General features: G+C 43.4%; 1 protein-coding gene across 1 annotated transcript in view; it reads right to left on the bottom strand.

The window, feature by feature from the left end:
- LOC138292687 (cytochrome P450 2D15-like) overlaps window positions 1-25,499 on the bottom strand; it is a 404,725-nt gene that overhangs the window by 335,712 nt on the left and 43,514 nt on the right. The window contains exon 2 of the mRNA XM_069231408.1: window positions 14,649-14,820. Coding sequence (XP_069087509.1) covers window positions 14,649-14,820 — 172 coding nt within the window. The remainder of the gene's footprint in view (window positions 1-14,648; window positions 14,821-25,499) is intronic.

Below are 25,499 nucleotides of genomic sequence, written 5' to 3'. Positions count from 1 at the left end.
TTTTCCATCAAATGTTTTGCCTACTTGCCTCCTGTTTTGGCTGATCTTTTTTGTTGGCCTTAGGATGCTCAACACATTGCCACTGCTGACCAGTGCTAAAGTGCATGTGCTTCTCCCCTAAACATGGAAACATTTACTTGTAAGTCCCTTGTAAAGTTGTATACCATATACAAAGAGCCTGTAAATTAAATGCTACTAGTGGGCCTTCAGCACTGATTGTGCCACCCACTTAAGTAGCCCTAGGTACCCAATAGGGTAGAGAGCTATGGAACTAGAAGGTACGGCAGGTACTTCTAAGTTTCACATGTCCTGGCAGTGAAAAACTCCCAAAGTCGTTTTTCACTACTGTGAGGCCTACCCCTCTCAAAGGTTAACAATGGGAAAGCCTTATTACACTTTTAAGCTGTAACTCCTGATTAAGAAGGAGTAGCTATCTCATGTTTCATATCATTGAAATGGTAATGATAAATCCTCTTTACTGGTAAAGTCAGATTTAACATGACTATTTTAGAAATGCCATGTTTAGAAAGTGATCATTTATCTACTCTTAAAGCTCTGTGTGCCTGTGGCCTCCCGCCAATACACGTCTGAGGTGGGTGTCAGCTACACGTGGTCCATTCCCTCTAGACAGCCACAAACACAGGAAGATTATGTGTGTCTGAGTGCTCATCTGCATTCATCTACATTCTGAATGCTCTTCCTGGGCAGGAACAGCAGGAGAGGATGGCACACACCTAAATAGGCAGTGCCTATGCCCATACAAAGGGTTAATTACCCCATATTGATTGTCTGGAACAGGGGCTGAGGAAGAAAGGATACTGTGCACTTCAAAGACCCTTCTTTGTAGTTAACCTCCACTTCAAAGGCACATTTGTGTATAAGTACTGGGTCTTTGACCCCACCAAATCAGACACTTCTTGACCTACAACTGGACTCTCTCAGAAGAAGTGATGTGCTGCATCGAGAACTGTCACTCTGCTGAACTGCTGACCTGTAAGGACTTCTTTTCTGCTGTGCTCCCCCACTGTTCTCTGACCTTGCTGCGGGAGAGCTGAACTCTGCCGTGCACCCCTAAGTGATCTCCAAATGCTTGCTGGCTTGCCTCCTGTTGCTAAACATTCAGGGATATCAAAGTCTTTACCCCTGCTCCTGTGCCTGGTTCACTGGAAGTGGACCCAGATACTTGCACCAGTGAAACTGACGCATTTCCTGCCTGCTGGAAGCGTCAATTGCTGCATCAACCCTGTTGCAGGAGCAGCGTATCGCATGTGGGGGCCCACACAGCACTTCCAGAACCGCTGTATCAACTGACGCATCCCCTACCTACTGGAAGCAGCACCCGCCGGAAGCGGCATCGGCATTAATGCAGCACTGAAACCACTGCATCACCACTATCACTGAAGGGCGACCATCGCAACCGTTCGACATCGGGAAGAAACCCAGCACATCGGCTTCTGAATCAACGCTGTGCTGCTTCAGTGCTTCGGAAACCAGCACATCACCATCAATACGTGGGAAAAATCAATGCAGACCCTCAATTCTGGGAGTGACATAGATGCATCTACTGACACGTTGTCCCAGAATCTCGTGCTTGCGACCAGGATCAAGGTAGTCTGGTCGCTGAGCCTAGGTGGCTCCTGTACCCGGCCCACGCTCCATCACAGTCGACTTGAACTGTTGACTTTACCCAGGTCCAGCACAACATCAAGTAATCCCTAAAGCGCTGTTTGCTTCTAAGCGCTAGAACTCTTTTATTCTTCTAAAAGTCATACCTCGACTTCTCCTCCTTTAATTGTGGGGTTTTTGGTCTTGATTTATTTACAAAAATATTTTTATAACAGTTTTGATTATTTTTCTAACCTGGTGTGGAGTCTTTTGTGCTCTTTTTATTGTGGTAGTGTGTGTGTCTGTGTTGCACAAATACTTTACACATTACCCCTTTAGTTAAGATTGACTTTTCTGTGCCAAGCTACCAGAGGGTAAGCACAGGTTATCTTTAAGGGTATATCTGACGTACCCTGGCTACAGTGGTGGTCCCTACTTGGACTGGATGCATATCTTGGCAAACTAGAGACCCCATTTCTAACACAAGGCTGGATAAAACACTGAATATTGAGGATTATCCTGATAACTCAATTCGGCATATAGCTGACAGTCCACGTCCCCTACAAGCAGGACATGTCAAATGAATTCAAGTATAATTATAAATGGACAACGTGTATTTCAATCACCTTTTCCAGCAAGTCATAGCCCGAATTGTGACTGGAAAAAGCAGTTATAAATGTTAAACTTCCTGTTATATCAAAGTTGCATGCTTGTGAAAAATTATATGAATTGTTTCTTGCAGTGCTTTTTGTCAGAAGTTTGCAACTGATGGCCACCTGCAGTCATCTTTGTGGTCTAAAACTTATTTTTCATTAATAGATGTTTACCCAGAGTGAGACAAAGAGAGGCAGACTAGGGAGAAAGGAGGAGGGAAAGAAGGATAGGAAAGCAGTGGCAAAGTAGAAAACATAAGATGAAAAGATAATCGGCAAAAGTGAGATAAAGACGCATGGGGGCCCACCACACCCTAGTAGGGCCCTAACTCTCCAGGTCAGCCGCAGTCAGCACAAGGCCAATGAATATCTGAGAGATATAAGAGAAATGGGGGCCCTTATCACATTCTGCAGGGAGGATGCAATCATTTTGCTTCACCCCATTGCCTGGCTTGCATCCGCACAGGTGGTGGGCTAGTGAAATGAAACTTTGGGGCCCCGTGTTTATTAGGTTTCTTCTTTTAATAAAACACGTGTTGCGTCTGTTTAATGGATAACTGTTTCTGTTTAGCATGGAAAACAGATTTTTGCTTTGATAAATCACCTAAGGAATTAACCACAAGCTCATACAAATATGTGTTAGGGATCGACTTGCAATGTTCAAGGCCTGTGAGCAGAACCACAGAGTTGAAAGAAAATCAACTTAAAATGAGGCACCAACCATGATACATTTTAAGAAATGATAGACACAGATCCCCATAAATAATTTGACTTGATTAAAACTATATTTTGTCAAATCCGGAAAGATGACAAACAGATAAAAGGGAACCCTCAAAATGTTTAATTTATGTGGCTTAAAACAAATATAAAAACATCCAGACAAGACAAAAAGATATAATGAAAAAAACCAAAAGCATTGTTGCACTTATAAAAAAAAGTGAACTGAATGAACCTAACAAATAAATCTACAGTTCATAAGTATGTAATATGTCTATTGCAATACCTAAGTAGAGTAAGTATACAAGAGGAGAAGAAAAGCAGAAGATAAATAATACATTTATAAGCAATCTTACCTCGGTATAGGCCCCAAGTTCTTCAAAAAAACAGATCTGGCATTCATTGGCCAGCATAACTGTCATTTCAGTATGGTAGCACTCCCTAAAAGAGTTATACTAATGCCCAAAAAAGGGGAGGTGAATTATTTCCAAGATCTAGAGACATTGAGAGCTTATATGATAATAGGAATAGACTTCAGCTCACTACTATGGCAGACCTGCCAACTTCAGAAGAAAATTGGTCGTGTGAGGAGGGGGCGGGTATTTATGCAGACAGCTTCCAGAGAGTGCCTTCTGCCCCTATCCACACCCCATAGAACCTCCTTGTTCCACCAAACAGAACGTGAACAAAAGGTTGTTGAGGCTACTGTTGATGTCCTGGGGTGCTTTCATGCCCCTTAATAGACACGCTAGCTTGCAGTCTCAAAGGCGAGCTGGGAATCCACTCTCTGTAGTGGTTTCCAGCTCGCCTTGCCTGCTACTGTGTTATTTCGGCTCCTCATCGGGTGACCAAGTGAAGGAGGCCGAAATCGTGTGACACACAGTGGCTTCGTGTGAGTTGGCAGGTCTGGTATTGTCGACATTTATGCCAGCTTCTTTCAGTCATGATTAACCAGATGTACACACAGAAGATTCGCAATAATGGGCACAAATTGTACACTGATTTTTTGCGACCTGTTTGTAATTTTGGGACATGACTTATGTACTAATAGGTCACATCACAAAATGTCCATCCACAGGATGTCTCAGAATGACTTTTCTAGTGAATATTAACTATGCAGCTTATTTATGATCTTGTGGGATCGGCAAGCCAGTGCCTGTTTAAAGACCTACAAGGGACTGTAGACCTCTATCCTTGACTTACATTCCTATCAGGACACATTTTCTTTTAAAGAACCCCAGTGTTCTGTACAGGGGCAGGTTTTGGTTTAAAAAAATGTCTAATTTGGGAAGACATCAGGTAGAACAAGCAGTGGTCCTCTGGACTACTACCTATTCCCCTTGAGGCCACCCCACCCAATCTCAAATGCGAAGCTATCCAGCGGAACAGCTTCCACTTTGCAAATGAGTTGCTACCACTTTTAAGGTGTTAGCAACCTCTGAAAGGTTTACGGCTGCAATTGTAATCAGAAACGATTGATACTTTTCTTTACAATTCACAAATGCGTAAGGGCATCCCTTTCACGACTCCTCCTAACTCTAATTGAGAATTAGTTGTAAAGGCCTTTTTGAAGGTCAGAAAGGCATCACAAAATCATGAAAGGGTCTTATTACATTGTTAAAAACTGTGTTTGGTCTCCAATTGTGATTTTGTGAATTGAAAAGGTTGCAACATCAACATAGTTTTGTACATCTAGCCCAGTGTCTTTGATAAAGAATAAAGCAGTTCATTATACAATAAATAATAATCTATTGCATTTAGCAAACCAATACTGAGAGACAGAGCAGGACCTAGAGAGAACATATACATTTCATCAATCGCCAAAATCTAACAGTGAGGACAAAAGACAACTGATCCCCTGAGAAGCAGCCATAATCATGTATGCTCCCTACATTTTAGGCCAGTTTTCAGTGGGGCTTTTGGTATCATGCGTCAGAAAGACATTTATGGTGAGGTCCTCCAAAGTATCAGCTGAGTGGGATAAAAACCACCCACTTTCTGGAAAAACTAAGCCGGATCTGATCACAGCTTCAGATACTAACATCCCACACCTTCAAGATGCTTTAAGATGCTGCACCTGCAAAGGAAACTGTGGCCGGTGGAAGTTTCTCCTTGCAGACTTACCTTAGGAGTCTGGTCATTTGGAAGTAAAGGGAGAAGGGGATTTGCTCACACATTGTGACAGCTCTATGCTTTGTGTATGGCAGTAAAGTCCTCATGATACCTTTACTTTGCAGAGTGTCAAATCCAATAGTCTTTGTCCCAGATGTGCCCCCAAACTCCAGGCAGGCAATACCTCTTCCTATGCCATCTATTTTTCCTTCATGGATTGGGGTCTAAAACAATGATTGCTAGGGAATTTCCCTCTTAGCCACCATCTTTAGTACATTCCTCACTTACAGGAAATCTAAAGTGGTATCACATAATTCCACAGTATATTTACTGCCATTGCACCCTTCAAAGAGCAATTTGTCTTTCTGTGACATGAGATCGTAAAGACCAAGAACGTTGAACACATATATTGTCATGGACGAAGAGATGGGGTAAACGTAATGAGTAACTCAGTGACTCTGATCAGTCTGATACTCTAGGCTGAGATAACTCAGTCTATGAGCTTTGATTTCCTGAGTAGGCTTTTGATACTTGGGCCTCTAACTTTACGGTAACACCACATGTTGACTGTAAGGCAAGAAAGTTAGGTGGTATATACTGTATGTAAACCACTTTAATATTGATGCCGTCAGCAACTACAGACAGATGAAAATTGTGAGAAATTGAATTGTTGGTTGAGGGGCTAGGCACCCAACTCAAGGAACAGTCACAATCCTTGTCAGGGTGTACCACAAAAAGTCAAGAAATTTACTTGCGCTTAACACTCTAGTAACTTGGCGCAAAAGCAGTCAGACTTTACTTTGAAGCAATGTGTAAAGTATTTATGCAGCACTCAAACACTAATAAGGTGAAAAAAGCAAGAGTAAAATTGAATAAACCATTTGACACCAGAGCAACACAAATCTAATTAGGAGAACCAGAATTATGATTTTTTAAAGTTTAAAGTAAAAGATAGTGTCTAAAAGATCAAAGCACCAACAGCGGACTTCTAGTTGTGCAAGACCAGGGCAAAGTCAAAAGTTATTGCCAACCGCGATGGAGAGAGGTTTGGATACACAAAGTAGATTGGGCCCAGTTTCCACTTTGTTTAGTAAAAGAATGCCTTAGAAGGTAAAGTTCAGCAGGGCAAGGCAGCCAGAGATGTCCAAGGAGCAGGCTTCATCGTCTGGAAGCCACTGGAAGAAGTTGCAGTGAAGATTTCTATGCTAGGACTTTTTCACTGGAAGAAGTTGCAGTGAAGATTTCTATGCTTGGACTTTTTCACTTTTTTAAAAGTTAAAAATCTCCAGCAGGACAAAGCAGCAAGCTGTAGCAGAAGAGTTCAAGAGGTCAGATACCCCTTCTGCAAGGAGCCTCTGAACAGGATTTGCTGTTATGGCAAAGAATGTAGTGGGCTATTGTAAGGTCAGGCTGACTGGCGATGCACCTTGGGCAGATGAGTGAGCAGGTAGGTCCCTGTCTCCTCTCAGTTCTCAGAGCACTTTTTGGCTGAAAATCTTTTTTAAGCCCCAAGTTTTGAATTTAGGCTATCTGGGCACCTTAGCCACCATTTTGTAGGGTCCAGGACTGGAGGGGCATCACGTGCAGGGTCAGTATTCATTCAGCTTGGATCCAGGTATGGGTTAAAGATGGTTGGGGCCTTTTCTGTCCCTGAGGCTCTGATCAGGAGGCCAGCCAAATAGTCCTTGGTGTCACCCTGGAAGTCTCGGTTTAAGCAGAAAAGAAAGTCTCAAGCAGCAGGGCAGTCCTCTGAGGGCATACATCAGCACTCAGGCAGCTGGGATGTCCTCTTGGTGAAGAAGGGCAGTCCACTGAAGAATATAGCAGGCCACAGGTAGTAGGGCAGTCCACTGAGAGTCCTCCGCAGGTCCAGAAGTGAATTGGTGAGCGGGTCTGAGAGTCTTAATATTTTACCCAGTGCCAGCTTTAAAATGAACAAAACTTCTAGAGTTTTGGCCCACAGACAATGCAGGAATTTCCTTCCTTCCTGCCCTGGTCTCAGGATGTCTGAGGGCACAAAAGGCTAGTAGCAATTTCTTTGTGTTTTGACTGACGCAGATCCTTTGAAGTACCAATGGGGTTGTGCATAGTTCCTCCCGTCTCATTTTGTCAGGATATCCCGTTATGCCAAAATCCAGTGTCCCTACTGTGTGACTGATGAGGAGGAATAAAAAATGCCCAGCTGCCAAATACACCTACTCATGTGACCCAGGATTCATGCTGCAAGCACCAAAAGGTTAGGTAAACAAAATGCCAACTTTCAAAATGTCGCATTTTCACAATTCTGACTTAAAATCTGACTTTACCATTAAAGAGGGTTTTAAATTACAATTCCTCAAACACCAAACATGATATTCCTACCTGCTCCCAAACAAAAGTTATCACTTATTAAACGTAATAAGTTAACACAATGTTATCCTATGAGAGAGGTAGGCCTCACAGTAATAGAAAAAAAATTGGGGGTTTTTCATTACCAGGACATGTAAAACTTAAACATACAAGCCCAACCTCTTAAATACCCTGCACCCTGCCCTATGGGCAGTTTAGGGCCTTCCGTAGGGGTGCCATATATGTACTAAAAAGGCGTTTTAGGCTTGGCAAGGGCTTTATCTTTCCAAATCAAATTAACAGTTTAAAATGGCAAACAGACTGCTAGGGTAGGTCTGAGACATGTTGTAAGGGGCTACTTAAGTGATGGCACAATAAGCGCTGCAGGCCCACTAGTAGCATTTAATGAACAAGCCCTGGGTATATGGTATGCAATTTTACTAGGAACTTATAAATAAATTCAATATGACAACCAGGTGTAAGCCAATTTTACCAGGGCTTAGAGAGTGAACACAAGCAGTTTAGCACTAATTAACAGTGGTACATTGCACAGAGGAGTGAGCCCAACAAGTTCAGCAAAAAAGGAAGGGAAAATGCAAACAGTTCCTAGTTTGCCCGGCAGAGATGTCCAAGTCCAAAAAATACACAATTTATTAAGCAGTTACATCAACATCTCCTCTTTTACTGTTGCTCTTGCAACAGATAAGTTCACTGCTAAGCGAACCTGCAAAAAACAAAACATTTTTAGCTCTTTTTAATTTTTGTTCTTGCTCTCCTTTCTTTCTTTCTCTCGCCTGATATTTTTTTATTTATTCTCTTTTCCATCTGCTGTCTTAACTCTATCTAGCATGATTATTTTGACGCCTCTTTATAAGTTAAAATGTTTTCCACATTACAAGGCTTTACCTGAAAAGGAGGACAATCTCTTTCCTGAGATCTTTGTAAATGTTTTTTTTAGCATCTGGATATTAGACATAGTGAATAATCCTCTCTGTGTTTGTTTTTTTATTTTTCTTTCTATTTTGTATTTGTTGTCAGGGAGTTTCTTAACTCATTCTTCTTTATGGAGCTCAAAATCCTGCAGCAGGGCAAGCCTGCAGCTGTATCAGATGAAGTTGCATCAAAATCAGACCCTTTTGCCTCAATGTCTTGCTAATGCTCTGGAGGCTTTGGATATCCAAACATTTTCCAAGTTTTGGGGATTTGTGTAGCGACTATTCCAGGTTACTGATATCACTTCCAGGACCTCAGGGGCAGCACTTAGGAGTAAAGGGCTCACCCCGGCAGAGGCCACCAGCAGAGTCCAGTGCAGGTTCAGTAATTACTGGTCAATTGGTCATTTAAGTAAATAAAAAATACCTCTTGCAGCATGCTGTGCCCCTGTAGCAACACAGGTCAGCCAACTGACCCTTGGTATCTACATCTCTGTTGTAGGTACAAGTAGGAGCAGGTCCAGGTCACTACACAGGTCACAGACAGTAGGTCCAGTCATTTTTTTTATCTTCTGCAGGTACCAAAAATGTTGTGAAAAACTCTGAAGACTCTGGGTGACAATTTGTAGTTTTCACCAGCCATAGGGTGGGGGTGACTCCTGGACACTCCCCAACCAATGAGGAAAAGGTTCCAGAGGCAACTGTCACCATTTGTGCAGCAAATCCTCTTTCTCTTACTGCAAATTATCCCACATTGGATTATTCTAAGGGAAATCCAAGATGGCACAGCCTTCTGCCCTTGGAGGAAACTTGTGTCTGCAACAGAGATATGTTTCGGGAAATGAGCAGTCCTCTCCTCCTAGGCCACAACAAACGGGTTCTGGAGTCAACTCCCTCCTCCAGTGGGACAGAGCCAGGCTGGCTACCATGTGTAGTACATCCAGGGATCAAAGTGGCCCCCTTCCTAGGTCCCTCCTTACACTAAATTATAAGTGGATAGGACTCACCTCCGTCCCATTCAAGTTAATGAATTTCATGGATTCTTTCCAGATGCCGTTCCTGAGCTGATAGAGATCACATGCCCCACGCCCAGTCCATCCTGTCATGGGTCTAAGATATACTGCTGTTCAGGGAGTAATTTTGCATACCTCATCAAGCCACACATTGTCTAGGCACACGTTGACAGACTAATGCAAACTAGCCTCCAAGAGCTTAGCAGCGAAAAGGTAGCTTTCTAAAAGTTACTTTTCCTAAACATTTAGTCGGACTTTAACTTCACAATTAATTAGATTTTTCTACATATGAAAAATAGATTTTGAATACCTATTCTAGTCAAAATTTGCATATTAAATTTTATGATTTGTACTGCCAGTGAAAATAGCTGTTTGGGGGCAAGTCAAAGGAGGACCATGGCAACTTTAATTTCATACATTCAGCTTTTAAATATAAGGCACCCTACCTTGTGGGCAACAAGGTATACATAAGGGTGACTTATATTTGAAAGCAGGGTTTCTGGGCTGAAAAAAGGGTTATTTTGACATGTTTCATGGAAGGTGTTTATGTTGCTGCAGTCAGGCTACACGTGTTAGGCCATAGGCCATGTTTTACAGGCCAACTCTGTGGACTGTGCAATAGGTGCTGCAGGCCACAGGTTGGCATTGAAGTTCCAGGCCATTGTACACCACATAATAGGGATTTATATAGAAGCTAAATATGTTTAACAAGGACAGATGTCTAAGTTCAGCAAAACAGAGAGGGCAAAAAGTGGGGAGCTATCACACCGAAGATAGTCATTTCCCACATATTGGGTGTAGTGGTGCAGCAATGTGGCTTCAGATTGGGGTCCAGGGAGAGAGTTACTTTAGGGCCATTTTCACAGACGTTGAACCTGGCTTCCTCTCAACAGTGTGGTGTTCCAGTCTGCCTTAGCTGAGAGCGGGATGCTCCATCAAGCCCGGCTCTGTAGGTCTAAGACCCTATGCTCCCAGCTCATGCTGCACACTTTGAGGATCACATCCATCTGTTCAGCCTGAACTTGTGATGATGATGATGGAAGCTTCTAGCATTCAAATGCTGCTCCCATCACTGTTTACATGTGTGGGGTTTCAGTGTCTCCTCCCTTGCAGACTGTGGTAGGGACAGGCTTCTGTTTTGCTACCTAGGTGGTGGATGCTGCCATTACATCTAGACCATATTAATTAGGAGTGCCCGCCTCAGGCTGCAAGTGCAGCACAAAAATAGTAGAATATCATAAGTCAATTCATATTGGAAATTGGCTTCCTCCCCTAAAACTAACACAGTCCTCAAATGATCTTAATGATCTAGATAAGTATTTACTTGCATTATTATAATAATAGTCAAGACCTATTTTTGAATAAAACCATTTTGTATTTCTTATTTCATGTTATTTTTCAGACAAAATCAAGGGGTTTCTTGTAAAATAACACCTGATAAGAGTGCCTTTATATATCAGCATATCATAGCTAAATAACTATTTGTTTATCACATGGAATATACTGATTTTAGGTGTGTAAACCTTTTTTTCAAGATGCATTCTGGATAGAAGAAAGCAGACTCATAATTCTTGCCAGGTGCATGTCATACATTGCAATGGAAGCACTGCCTGATAGCAGACTATACTGACTTGTAGTCAACATGACTTAGATTGTAGCATATAGTAGCAAGTACCTATTTTTTCTTTTCGATCTAGTTGAAAACTATTGTTCAGGGCTCCTGTTGGAAAATGGGTTATTGGTAGGGCAGGTAGGTACCTACACCTAGCAACAAGCCACTAACCTCCACATAGGTACAGTTAGGTCTCAGTAAATTAATCCCAGCTCAACCCTTGGTAGCTTGGCAACGAGCGTCAAGGCTTAACTTAGGAGACAAAGTGTAAAGCATTCAAATATCACAAAACAGTAATTAAATAAAACACAGGAAACAGTTTAAAAATCCAAAACCAATTTATAAAAATAGTTTATATTTTTATCTTTAAAATGACACAAAAACGATTAAAATCGGTTCAGGGGAACCGGAGATATGAATTTTTAAAGAATTATTACTTTTCTAGCGCTTAGAAACAAAAAGCGCCAATCGGGTCATCTGGTTGCACCTCGACCGGGGCAAAGTCAAACTTTCAGGCCGACCGCGATGGAGCCCTGCTCGGCTACAGGTCGCGGGAGGCCTCGGTTAAAAAGTTACCTTCTGACTTAGTCTTTATTTTGAAGTTTTTCTTCACCGGGACGAACCTGCCAGTTGAATCCGACCTCCTGGAGCCCTTGTCCGGATACGCGATGTGGGTTTCCTCGGTGGAGACTTTTACCTTCGGACTTAGTCGTTTTTTCGAGATGAAAATCCTTCGACCGGGGTAAACCTGGATCTTGATCCGACGTCCATGGAGCCCTTCTCGGATACGATGGCTGGGAGGTCCCGGTCAACTTTTTACGTTCGGACTCAGTCTCTTTTTTGGATGTTTTTCTTTACCGGGACGAACCACGAAGTCAGGCCGGGTAGCGGTTGAGGCAAGCCGGCTAGAATTTCCGCGGCGGGTCGGTCCCTCTCTGGAGCTTTTTTCCAAAAATTCTCAAATCTTTTCCAAACTTCTGGGGCTTCACCCAGATGTTCTTTTAAGGTTCTTTTGGGGTCCACAGCTCACCCCAAGGGTCCAGAAGTTCTGTGATGGTCCTTGAGGGGTGCGGACTTCAACTCCCAGAATGCACCTGGCGCAAACTCCTTTTTGGCCACTGGACAGTGGTCAGCTGGTCGCTTTCTTCAGGAGTTGGTGCAGGGGACTCTGGTAAGCAATTTTTCACCTGTAGCAAACAGGGAGTCCCTCCTTGAACCAGTTGAAGCCAGGCAAAGTCCTTCTTGTGGTGAAGCCCAAGTGTGCAGCTGGTGCAGTCCTTCTGAGTGCAGGGTCCAGGTGCAGGCCAGGGGTCCAGCAGGGCAGTCCTTCTTCTTCTTTAGTTCCTTTCTTGTTGAATTCTGGAGGGGATCTGAGGTGTGGGTGCAGGTCTGCCAGTTTTATCCTTGCTCCTGGGTGAAAAGCAGGGGGGCCCTGGTTCTCCAATCAGGGACAGGGTCGTCCCCCTGTGATGACCACTTCCTGGGAAGTGTGGCAAAAATCCATCCCAGGTGCAACAGTCTCTAAAAATCCAACATGGATGAATCTGATTTTTGGAGGTTACATCTGGCTGAGCCCACCCACTGGTGTGGCTAAAAATCATAAACACACCCCTCTCCTGCCCTCTCCTAATCTAATCAAGGGGGCACCTAATTGTCTGGGGTTGCAGGATGTGGGGGTGTTGTTGGGTGCTCCAAATGTCCTTCTCTGCCTTTGAAGACCAGTTTGGCAGCCCTCCCCCTTCCTGCCTCACCATCTGCTGAGGGGAGATTCTCTCCCCCAAGCACATTCCTTTGTGTGAAGCCAGGCCACTTCACACCTCATCAAGGCAGCCTGGCAGAAGCTGCTGCAGGCTGGCCAATCAGAGCACAGCAGCAAAAACAATGCAGAGCTGAAATTGGCAACTTTTTAGGTAAAGTCTAATCTTTTTACCTGAACAAGTTATATTAAATCCAACAACTGGAAGTTGTGGGATTTATTACAACAATTAATTTGATACCAAATTCTTGGTATGTAACATTTAAGGAGACTTTAAAATTTAAAATAAAGTCTGCCCATTCTAGCCTATGAAGGACATTTACTTCAATGAGGGAAAAACGAATTTGACTGTTTTTACCTCACCAGGGCTTATAAATCTATTTTTATAAAGTCCCTGCTTATAGTTGCATGGCACCCAGCCCTAGGGGCACATAGGGCACACCTTAGGGGTGACTTATATGTAAAAATAAGGTAGTTTAAAACTTTGGAAGTACCTTTAATTCCAAAGTCGAATTTGCATATAACTTTAATTTAAAAGCAGCCAGCAAGGCAGGCTTGCTTTTAAAATGACACTGGGCACCTCAGCAGTGCACCTAGGTGTGCACCACCTATGCTGTGGTCCCTAAACCTACATGCCCTACCATATACTAGGGACTTATAGGTAGGTTAACTTAGCCAATTATAATTAGCCTAATTTGCATATCCATTTTACACAGAGCACAGGCCCTGGGACTGGTTAGCAGTACCCAGGGCACCATCAAAGTCAGGAAAACACCAGCAAAAAGAGGAAAATGGGGGCAAAAAGTTATGGGGCCTCTGCAATCAGCCCTGTTTTCTCACAGCTCCCCCTTCTCGTTCTGGATAGGAGCATAAGTCAACCTCTTCCAGGTTTAGAATAGGTTAGAAAGGTGCCCCAATTGTAGCAGGGGATCTGAAATACCCACACAATCCCCAAGTAATGTGGTCAGTATTAAATAAGGACAAGTTAGGTCTGGTGCTACAACAGACTCCACTTCCTCTACTAGGAAGTGTACACAAAAGTATTTCACGTAAGTATGTAGTGAAGTCCCAGTCATGGTTTAATGCACCACCAGGAGATAGTCCTCCAAAAAAAGTAAATGGTTGAGTCTATTTTGTATACATATTGGAAAGTAGGTACTTAGTCCATAAGCCGCAGTAAAAGGGTCCACCTAAGTGTCAGTTTAACAGCACCATTACTCTGATCAAGGTACAACAGTACTGGGACAATTTACACATATCTGCACCAGAAACCAGGTTCAAACAAGTTATCAGCCAAGCCTTTTGTATCTGCAATGGCTAACAATATCAAGAAGTGGCATGGAAAAAGATGAACACTTACTATATACTACAGTAGCCTATTGTACTCTTTATACCTTGATTGCGTATGACAATACTGCTTTGCTGTTGTATATGAGATGTACTCTATATTGTGCTGTAGTTCAGTAGATTGAATGTGAATGTATATTCTTGTGGATTACCGTATGTCTTAGTATTGTATGAGGATACATTTTGCAGTCATTTAACTTAGTGTGTAAAATGACGACATAATATTTGTGTATGTTCCAGGCAAGTCAGGATCTAAACTCATACCACATTTTAGCTCTGGAACGCTACAGCCATGCACAAAATCGTAGATTTGAAGATTTACTTCCACAAAAATCTTCGAGTGAGTATTTTTTAAGAGTGTAAAATCACTTGTTTGCATTCCAAAATGAGTTTATACAGTAAAACAGGACTTTGCTACAGATACTAAACATTAAAGTGCAAATCGCTTAGTGGATAGGGCCAAGAGAATTTAGAAATCTAACAGGTGATGCTAGTTATGTACATTGCAAAATTGGTGCTGAAGATGTTGGTCACTTTCAACGTTTCCTTTATCAGTGGACTTTGGGCACATACCTTCACAGTTCTTCTTATAGCCATAGCTATCGTTGATTGCAAAATGCGGGCGGTCAGACGTGTCGTCGGATCTGGTAATGAGCCCCTCCTTCACGTTCTCAAATCCATTGATAAACACCAGGTTGTCCCAGCACAGTTGCAAGCTGAAGATATCGCCGTGCCTTTTCCTGAGCTGCAGAAAAGAAAGTGAGGCAACAACGGGGAGGATATTAGGGCAGGACCACAAAACTGTGTTGGATGGTGCAGCTGCATGTCCTTAGCGTTAAGTAAGTCAGTGTTTGGTGCATACCGTACTGTCGTACTTGAAAGCCAACATGTGGAGGTGGTAATGTGTTAAAAGAAACGTGTGCAAATGTGTTGTGTTGGTGATATGTTTTGTATTTTTAGATGATCTTCTCTTCTGCTGTTTTAGTGCATGGTGTTATTGTTGGGATGTAATGTTTACATTCTATGTCTATTCTCTTTTCCTGTATGCTGTTAAGTTTTTGCTGTGTTATAATTTTACCCTGAATTGTGTTATTGTTTCATTTTCTGTTGTGTTGTTATTACATTAGAGTTGTCAACAAATGCTGCTACATTTCCAATGAAAAACACAACATTCCCTTGGATTTCCAGTGACAAGCAACCATTTACCACTGTCTAAGGTGGAAAAATACCAATGCTGCAGATCTTCAGCTATTTAAGACATTGGTCAGCCCCAAAAGATGCAAAGGCTTGACTTAAATTAATACTTCCAGTGGTCACTTTATGTGATATGGCCCCACGACAGAAAAGGGAAGACAGACAACTCAGGGTTTGAGGTAGGTTTATAGAAAATGAATGGGATATTACAAGGAAACTAGAGGAGGGAGCAAGAAATTCTGGAAATTAGATACACCTATGCATGCATACTTAGGGATTACATGCATTTTAGTGACTGTAAAATGTTTTTTGCTCAGGAAAAGGCAAGCCGTCCCAATCTGAAACGGAACATTCCAAAAGGGCATTCCAACTTTAGGTTAGGCTTTCACTTGAGTCCTGGCAAAAACATGTAGTGAAAAATGTCTAGCTTGCTGTATACAATGCACATAATAGATAAAGAATTGAATGTGGCAGCAAGTGATGAATACGTAGCCATCTTCACTAGAGACTACAAGAAAATCACAATATGTTCATGTGTCAGTGTGACAAGCACCGTATCCCAAAGGGTCATTTACTAAGAGCCAACGTGCCATCCTCCCACTAATATTGCTGATATTTTATCCGTATTCACTTATAAAAGCATTTGTAGGGCATGGACAACACCCCAAGGATGATTGTGCACCCTGCAAAGTGAATACAGATGCAACCACAATTGTACATTGTAAGTGCATACCAAAATGAGAAAGATTATATGATCTCAACGCCTTAAAGGATTGTAGAGGAGTGAGACTGGGCAGAGTGGACTTGATGTGAAGTTACTTGGGAGTGAACTACATTCAGTTGTGTGAAGCGTGGTAATCATATAGGGTCTGTATTTCAGTGTCTGGACAACCTTAAAAACTACTGCAAGTAGACAGACTGGCAGGTAGGAACCCTGACCTGAAAGAAAACAATCTGCAGTGTGCCACATTGCCCTGGCTGTGTTGGTATAGGAGAGCAATGTCCTGTGGCGTGCAAGGGACAGCCTTTCCTTTGAAGTGCACAGATATTGATAAGGTCAAATCTAATCCTTAAAAATACCCGCTGAATATTCTTTAATTTCATCCCAAAGATGCAGGGAAATATGGACACTGGGTACCACTGTCACAACCCTTTTCAGAACGTCCTGTAGCAGGCAGTGCTTAATGGGCCCAGCTGTGGGGGCGGCGGCCTTTTACTCCTGCCATCACGGGGCCCGACCTACTATGTATGCTGGTTACCTGGGACAAATACTACCCCTTCAGCACTTAACTGTCAGTGGTAGTGCAGCTCTCGCTGCCACCTTTGTGGTCATATTCCTTAGATGTATTGCTTGGGGATACCTGGTGGCATGATTCACTACAAACAAGATATACTTGTTCTCTGACTGTGAGAAAGGGTCTAATGAATCAAGAATGTAAATTCTCACCCAATTGAATAGAACACCTACCACTGTTATGAGCCCTAATTGTGCCTTTGTCCTCCCTCTTGTCTTAGCACTTTTCTGGCAAGCTGGATAGGTTCTACAGAACATCTCTTTGTTGCTGTGCATCCTCTGCCAGTGAAATGGAGCATTTAACCTATCCTGGGTCTTTCCAATGCCCCAGTGGCTTGCGAAGGGCACTTCATCATTCATTGACAACAGGAACTTTGTGTGCACAAATGGACCACACCGACTCACTATTGATTAGGCCACTCTACCAGCACACATAGGCCCTCATTATGACTTCGGCGGTCTATTCCGTATACCGCCGAAGTCACCGCCGCCATATGACTGTCAGTGTTGGCGGTCTGAAGACCGCCATATTATAACCGCTAGCTGCTCTCGGCCAATATTTGGTGGGGGAAGCCACCAGCAGTCATATTGGCAGTCAGAGGTCTAGTGGAGCTTGCTCCGCCGCCACAACACCGCCCGCCGTATTACAACATTGTAAACGGCGTGGTGGTGTTGTGTTGGTGGGGAGCCGGAGGCGGAGGAAGCACCATGGACCCCGTTCCCTCCTGGATGACCACCCTGACCACCAGGTAAGGTGATCATCTGACGGGGGGGGGTGTTGAGTGTTGTGTGGGTGAATGGGGGTGTGTGTGTGTGTGAATGGAGGGGGTTGAGGGGTGTTGGATGTGTTTGTGTGCATGTGTGTGCAAGTGTCTGTGTGCTTGTGTGAATGTCTATATGCGGGGAGTGGGGGGTGTCATGGCCGTGTGTGTATGTGAATGAGTGAGCGTGGATGTGTGCGTGTATGTATATAAGTGTGGTGTGTGAGTGCGTGGATCAGGGGCAGGGGGTAAGTACGGGGAACAGGGGAGGGTGGGGTGTCGCTGCTTGTGGGTGGGGGGCTTCGGATGGGGTCGAGGGAGAGGGTGCATCGCTGCTTGGGGAGGTGGGGGCTTCTGATGGGGTCAGGGGGGCCTCCTACATGGAGGGGGGTTTGGGGAGTCCTGTTGTGGCAACAGGAATAAGTAGTCCTGTCGCCAGTATCCTTTCCGCCAGGGATTTCATGGCGGGGCTGCCGCCACAGAATCCCTGGTGGAAAGGATATTCATAATACCGCAGGCGGTGTTAGGTGGACCACCAGGTTGAAGGTGGTCAACCTTTGGCCAGGCGGTCTCACCACCCTGGCAGTACAAGCGGTGAACTGGCTGCAATACAGCCAGCTCACTGCCACAGTCATAATTTGGTGGTCCTGCATCACCACGCTGTCGGCAGTCTGACCCAAACCGAAGGCGTGGCGGGCAGCACCGCCAAGGTCATAATGAACACCATAGTGTTTACCAACCACTCCTTTACTGACCTCCTCCTAGGCTTCCTTACAAAGTCCCACCAGCAAAGATCACTCTTCTTATGCCTTGTAGAAATCAGCCCTCCATCAGCTAACAAACCCTGCAGCTCTGGAAGCGATACAGACTCCAGCACTTAGTCCATTTTAGAAACCTCATCTGCCCCTCCATCTGGCAAAGAGGCAGTGGTCCCAATGGCATGTGCCTTCTAAGAGTCTTTCCTTTCCTGCAGACTATGTTGTCCTGGTCTCTGCAAAATAGAAATGGTCACAGTCTCCACCTGAGACTGACTTGCAGCGTGTGCTTGGGTCAACAGCTGACATGGTCCAAGCCATAAAAGCTTCTCATCTTCGCACCAAATGAAAGGGCAATCAAATCATTGCCCAAGAGACAATCAGCACCATGCTATTACCTTACACCAACATTGACCATGACCACCTCTCCGTTGAGCTCCAATTCCCTCGAAGCAGGAACTCCATGTCCTCTCCACTGGCTACCAGAACTGTATGCTGGGTACCACAGTGAATCTTATCAGATTTAAGAAACTTCCTCTCAGACTTAGTGTGGAAGACTCCAGTATCTCTCAGGGCAGGCACTTTCCTTCCATTTATACAAACTTACTGCATAAACCCCATTGTGTTAGGATGAGTGTGCTTAAGGGCACCTGGGTCCTTCTCCTGATGTCCATTGCTACAAGGTTGAGCGCAACCGGGCCCTCTTGGGTCCCTTTACCTATTTGTAGCATACTCACTATAATGGATGCAGCTGGTAAAGATTCTTTCACATGATAGTCCCTCTTGTAGTGCCGCACCTGGTGGTACTTTTAGTAAGTCACCACTTGGAACTCGGAAGAACTTTCCTGTTCTCCCTTCTAATGATGCTCTTTCCAGGACATACCATTACCATTTCACCTGGGTACTCCTCAATTCCCACGGGAATTACCATCCAGCTTGGAAACAGTCATGGAGAGTTTTTCTCCCCCCTTGGTTTACAACTGTGTTGTTCTAATCCCTTGTGGACCATGCTAGCTAACCACTTGTCAGCCAACACTACAAACTTCTCTGGATCCTTTTCTATCAGATTGGACAAGTACTACCTAAGTGAGGCAGAGCACTCCTTCACGAGCTGTTCTGCCACTACAGACTGGTTAAAGGATGGAAAATCATGGGCCTCCATCACTCTCACTCACTCATTCCTCTCACACAAGACATTGTCAGTCCAGGCCTCAGATGGCACACCATCTGCTCTCTTGGATTCCTTGAATATCAGAGGGTACTGAGCTGACTTCAGCCCAAATCTTTTAATCAGAACTTTCTTCATTCCCTCATAAACAAAATGGTCTGCCACAGGCATTTGTCCAGTGACCGCTGTGCCTTCCAATAGCACGCAACTCTTTAAAGCGGCTGCCTTGGAAACCTCATGCTGGGACTGTGCCTTACAAGCAACTTCAAAGCTCAAAAAACATTCCAAGATATACTGCCCTTCAATATACAAGTATACAAGTATACAAGCTCTCCTGGAATCTTGACCACAAACTGATCTGAGCTAAAGGTGAAGTCACTTCTCCCAGGGTGAGCTGTCGCTGCTGTCATCCTAAGTTTCTCCTTCTCAAGGGCTATCTTTTCTCTCTCCAGCTCTCTTTGCCCTTTCTTTTTCCTCTGTTCTTTGGCCCATTTCCCTTGTCTCTCCTCTTTTCTCATCTCTTTTTTCTGGTGAGCTAGCCTCAGCCTTCTCCTCTCAAACTACCTAGCCGTCTCCTCCTGCTCAGCTTCTCCAGTTGCTCAGCTTCTCCTTCTGCTCGGCTTCTGGAGAGCCAACTGAAAGTTCAGGGTCTCTGCTATGCTCAAAACACTCAAAGGGTCTACTACTGGAATCAGTGACAGTGGTACCCCAGAAATTAAAGGAGGCAGGCATTTTTGTTAACACATGTAAATCAAATGACTGTTGTGCAACCTACAACCCCTTGCCCTACTAGACCCATTAATGCATTCATCTCAGGTGAAGGATAACATAATGGAAGACTCTGTTACTAAACATTGAAGACTTTCAAGATGTTTTCAGTTAAAAGGGAGCTGACACCCTTCCTCATCACCAAATGACGGTGTCATCTATTTAATACCCTGAAACTTCATATCTTGTGAAAAGATTTAACCAATAACAGTGACAGAAGGTGAGGTTCTATGTTAATACCTAATGGAAAATCTTGTTTAAGGGTTTATAAGACATTCTATATCATCAACAAAGGCCCCCATTTTCATTGTCCCTGAACAAAATGGGGATTTTAGCCATGTAGTGACTATCAAGGATTCAAAGCTATTACTATCTACATAGATACCCTCTTCCCCTCATGTTGGTTCTTCTCACCAGGTAAAGGCAGGTAAGTTCTTCACTGAGTTTAATTTAAAGGAAGCTTATAATTTGGTTCAGATGTGAGAGGGAAATGAGAGGAAACAGCTTTCAATGCCCACCATGGACATTTTGAGTACCCTGTCAAGCTCTTTGGTCTCAGTAATTCAGCAGTTGTCTTACAGCATTTTGTTAATGATACCCTTCATGCCGATAGGTACTCCCTTGTCTTTTAAAAAAAAGCTTTCCATGCAAAGGCAGAAAAGTGTCTCTTTAAAGTACCCAGTATTGAAATTCGAGATTTCTGGAAAAGGCATTAGTATGGATGTGTCTAAGATAAAAGCTGGCTAGGAGTGGCCTACCCCTGGTTCAATAAAAGCATTTCAATGGTTTGTTCAGTTTGTCAACTTCTACAGATATTTTATAGAGCACTTCTCAACAATAATCCAACCTATCATGAAACTAACCAAAAAGATGTACCTTACCACTGCAAGGAAGAACTATAACAGCCTTTTCAGAAACTGAAAACTGCCTTTGGTTAATATCAGTGCTTAATTTGTGCTTGTTGCTTCCGGTGCTAAGCACCAGCACTTATTTTTGAGGGCCGGCGGTTATTTTTCTGCCTCAAGCATTTGCTGAGAGAAAAATACGCCAATGGGAAAGGCGGAGGAAGAGAAAAACGAAAAAGCTTCACAAAGGGAGAAAGCAGAAAGCTGCAAGAGTGAGCTGAAGGGGAAGTGAGTGGCTTTATATGGATTGAAGAGGCCTGAGATGGCTTCAGGATTGCGCTGCCTCAGTATTTTGTGTTCGCACATCTAAATGCAGCACCCGCATGTTTAAGAGGAGAGCTCTGGGCACCGGCACGTTTTTATTTACAAATTAAGCACAGGTTATCATTGTAAGACACCTTAAAGTGTTGTTACTGTATATGGTGGAAACAGATGCATCTTCTTCTGCCTTTGGATCGCTGTTACCACAACATGATGTACAGACACAAGCCCTACATCCAGTGGCCTACTTTACCTGGACTCTCCCAAAAACAATGACAAATTATACTATCAATGACAGAGGATTTCTAGCGATTAAAGAGGCATTGTTGTTTGGGGCCATGTTTAAAGGGGCTACATCATAGAATTACACCATGAAAAGATCATAAAATCGAATTCTATCTCACAGCTATAAGTTGTGCATATGCAAGGCATGTAAGATGAACCTTATTCTTCTCTAGGGTTAAATACTAAACCACTTGCTAGCCTGTTAATAAACATGTCACTGCAGAGGCCCTCTCATGACAAATGAAAAACAAGAAAGTTCTCTTCTGCTCCAAATATTATATCAGTAACTACTAATGAATCAAATGAATCTGCCACTTTCTTGGAATCAGTTAAACAAGCACAGCTAGGTACTGACACCAAGTAGTGGTCTCAGCAAGAAACAGATCCAAGGACTGTGCAAAACCACTATTTGTAATAGAAAAATGTTCAATACGTTCCCAGTGGGTTCATCCAACAGGTAATGAAGTGGTGCCACCATTTCCCAATATCCAGATATTCTAGACTGAGAAAGAAGCAAGGTAATGTCAGTTGGTATTTTGGTCCTGCCATACTCTGTATATGTACAAGCTAAGTTTCCGGCAGTCCGATGACAGCATTAGTTCACCGTTTACCAACTCCTACTGAAGAATGGACCTTGATTTCAATGGATTTCATTGTGGATTTGAAATGCTCTAATGGACACACCATGTTGCTGGTAGGAGTCAACTAGTTCACCAAGATGGGCCATTTCACATGCCTCTATAAATTATGTATAGCTCTGAAACTAACTGGAATATTCTTAGTTCACATTTGTCATGGCCAGATATCATTATGATGGAAAAAGGCACATGATTTAAGACGGGGGCTTATTTACAAGCCCTGTGTGCCACTGGTGAGTCACTTTATGTGATGCACCAGCAGTGCATAGTGCAGGCCCATATCTACAAGGTCATGCAAAGCCACCTTGTGTGGGTTTTCATGGCCTTGTAGATATGGTGTAAGGCAATGCACCGCATGTCGCTGTGTTGCCGTACACTTCGTTCCAGGGGCGTTGCGATGAGTTTCCCCATGCAACACTCATGAGTTTTGATGCATTCACAGATTTACAAGAACCTGTAAACCTGGGAATGCATCAAAATCTTACAACTCCCCATGGGACGTGCAATAGCAAGTAATATGTTTATTTCTCCTCATTTTTCCTCTTTCTATGTGTGCTGCATTCCGCTGCATTCTGCAGCACACATAGAAAAAAGAAAAACCCTCCAAAGATTGTTTTTGTGCACAAAGGTGTCCCCTCCTGCACAACAACAAACCTTTCTGCAACGCAGGCATCCTTGTACCATGGTGCAAGGGTGTCTGTGTTGGCATTAGACAGCCCATTGTGAGCCATTGGAGGGGGAGAGGAGAGAAATGTTCTGTATGTTGTAGGTATGGAACATTTCTGCTCTGTGCCACAGGACTTTTAAATAAGTTCCATTATTTGAAAAAAGTTAATATAAAAAATAGGCACCATGCATTTCAAGTCCACTAGTCGCCACCTACAAACAGATGGAATGGCTGAATCCGTATATTGAACAATACTTGAAGGGTTTATGTATGAATCATCAGAAAGCCTGGATTAGGTGGATGGTTCTTTCAGAGCTTGCCTAAATTAATGTATTTTCCATATAATGCAATAGCTCTACTTGACTGAACAGGTGTGTCACTTAATTTAAAAGTGGGTGACCAGTCCTAGAGGTCTGAGTGCACCCAGACCTCCTACAACACAATTGTATTTGATTAATGAAAGTATGGCACACCAAATATCTGATAATTTCATATCTATGTTTAGTATGATTACAGTCCATCAGTGGAGTTCCTTTGGTGATGATCAGATGTATTTCCAAACAGTTATTCAATAGAAAAGGAGCGTAATTAAGGGTTTGCAAAATTAGTACAATTTACTTTTGTGAAATAATGCAAAGTTTCAGAAAAAGTATGTGAAATTATGCATAAAATACTTGAACTGCACAATGGGCATTTGGTGCTATATGTTAGCACATAATGCAAGCTCGCATCCATTTTTGACACAAGGATGTATTTGGCTGTAAAAAATAGTACTAGAAAGACAACCACAAACACAAGCAACTTCTCATTCTGGTTACTTGCGTTGCTCCTTACAGCGTGCTAATTATTTGCAATTCATTGTGTGCAATTATGTGACGTGGAGTCATCACCTTATAGCCGACCTATGGCATCATGATGTGAATGTCCTGTAAACTGTTCAGAAGTTTACCAGGTAATTGGACCTCTGTACCGTGTGATGAGTTATGTGTTCAAGTTTATCGCCTGTGTGTGAATTTGCTTCCCCCGTGTTGTACTATGCGCAATGTAATTATCAATAAAATTGATAAATAATAAAAAAACGTTACATGGAGTAATAAAATGTTGTGTTACCAATGTAATGCAAAATTGCTGTTTTTATGTGAGATTACAGCAATGTAAAAAAATTTGTGCAGGCCTAGTTTCAAGGAATGGGGGTACTTGCAGGATTCTGACACAACTCAGACATCTCATTATTCACAGGGGTGGAAAGGCATGGAAATTGTGGAAGACCGGACAGTGGAGATTAACCTCATGCAGATACTAGACTGAACACAGTTTCGTTACAGAGCCTCACTTCCAGATTATCACAAGTGCTTCCATAATATAAGTTATAGAGTCAGTACTTATGGCCTTTTCCAAGAAGGAGTAGACTCCTGGAAGGATGTTGTAGTTGTTGTTATCTTACGCTTTGTACTAATTTACACCCAACCCTCTTTTCCTGCACCTCTGTTGTTTTCTGCCATTCAAGTTCCTTGCCGTTAGGTACTTTACCTCCTTTTTCAAAGCATGATGAGTATTTGTCAGGTCGAGGAAAGGACACCCTGACAGACACTGACCATGTCAGGGTTAGGCAGCCAGGTACTTTACATGTGCTAATGAACAAGTGCCAGGGAGCCTGAGACAAGCCCTTTTGGGCTGAAGATCCCACAGCCCTTCTAGGATCCTTCCCTCATCTTGAAGCAGAGCGTCACTGGCAGAATCAATCATGGGAGTTTCAGGTTCAGGCCCTGAAGTGCCCACGGCTGACCATCCATCACTGATGACTCATATCACCCTCCCCTAACTCGTCAGCAAGGGAAAGGTGGGATCAGCAAGTCTATGTGACTCCACCTGACTCTGTGATGAGTTAGGGAAGGTCTTCTCATTGGCTAACCCTTGACAAGATTAGCCAATGAGAGGAACCAATGGGATCTTCAATTTCCTGCTTTGGCTCTCAAAGCCTCCATCTCCTCATGGACTGTCTAGCTTCTCTCTCCCACTACCCTCTAGTACTGTCATCACTGCTGCGGCCCAGTAAGTGTCCTATTAAACATCTGCAAAAAGATGGATGGAATGCTGAACCATGCAAACATTCACCTTCTCTCATATATCTGTATTTACTCCATAATCCATATTGATTTTGCCTACTAGGCCACACCAGTTTGGCCCCAGCCATGCAAATCAGTCTTGACCCTGCTCCCCATGGGAACATTCCAACCTGAACTATCAGGCCAGGTACCACCTGGACCGGATGCAAGCATCCTGGGAAAGGTTTCAGGGTATCACACTCATCAGCAAGGCTAGCTTGAATACAGTGGCACAGTGAGCATGGGACCCACGCATGGGCATACCCTTCCCACTTAGAGCAGCAAAAGCAAAAATAACTGATAATGGATCCTGAATGTTTTGCCTTCACTCCCCTTGTTTTCTGAACCCATTTTTGTTGGCTTTTAGGACTCTGCACTTTACTTATGCTTACCAGTGAACTGCAATTCACAGAATGTCATTTATGCATTATGGTACTGATGTTTAAAAATCTACATACAACAGACCACTCAAAAAGTCAAGGCACGTATCCTGCAACATCGGAGCATGATTAACTGCAGGACTACAGGAGCACCACTTGTGGACCACTATGTGGAACTGGGAACACGGCGAACCAAATCAGATGGCAGGTCATTGAGATTCTAAGACCAGATCCAAGAGGAGG

This window comes from Pleurodeles waltl, chromosome 4_2 (assembly GCF_031143425.1).
Source record: "Pleurodeles waltl isolate 20211129_DDA chromosome 4_2, aPleWal1.hap1.20221129, whole genome shotgun sequence".
NCBI classification, from domain to species: Eukaryota; Metazoa; Chordata; class Amphibia; order Caudata; family Salamandridae; genus Pleurodeles; species Pleurodeles waltl.
This window is presented reverse-complemented; position numbering and strand designations above follow the sequence as displayed.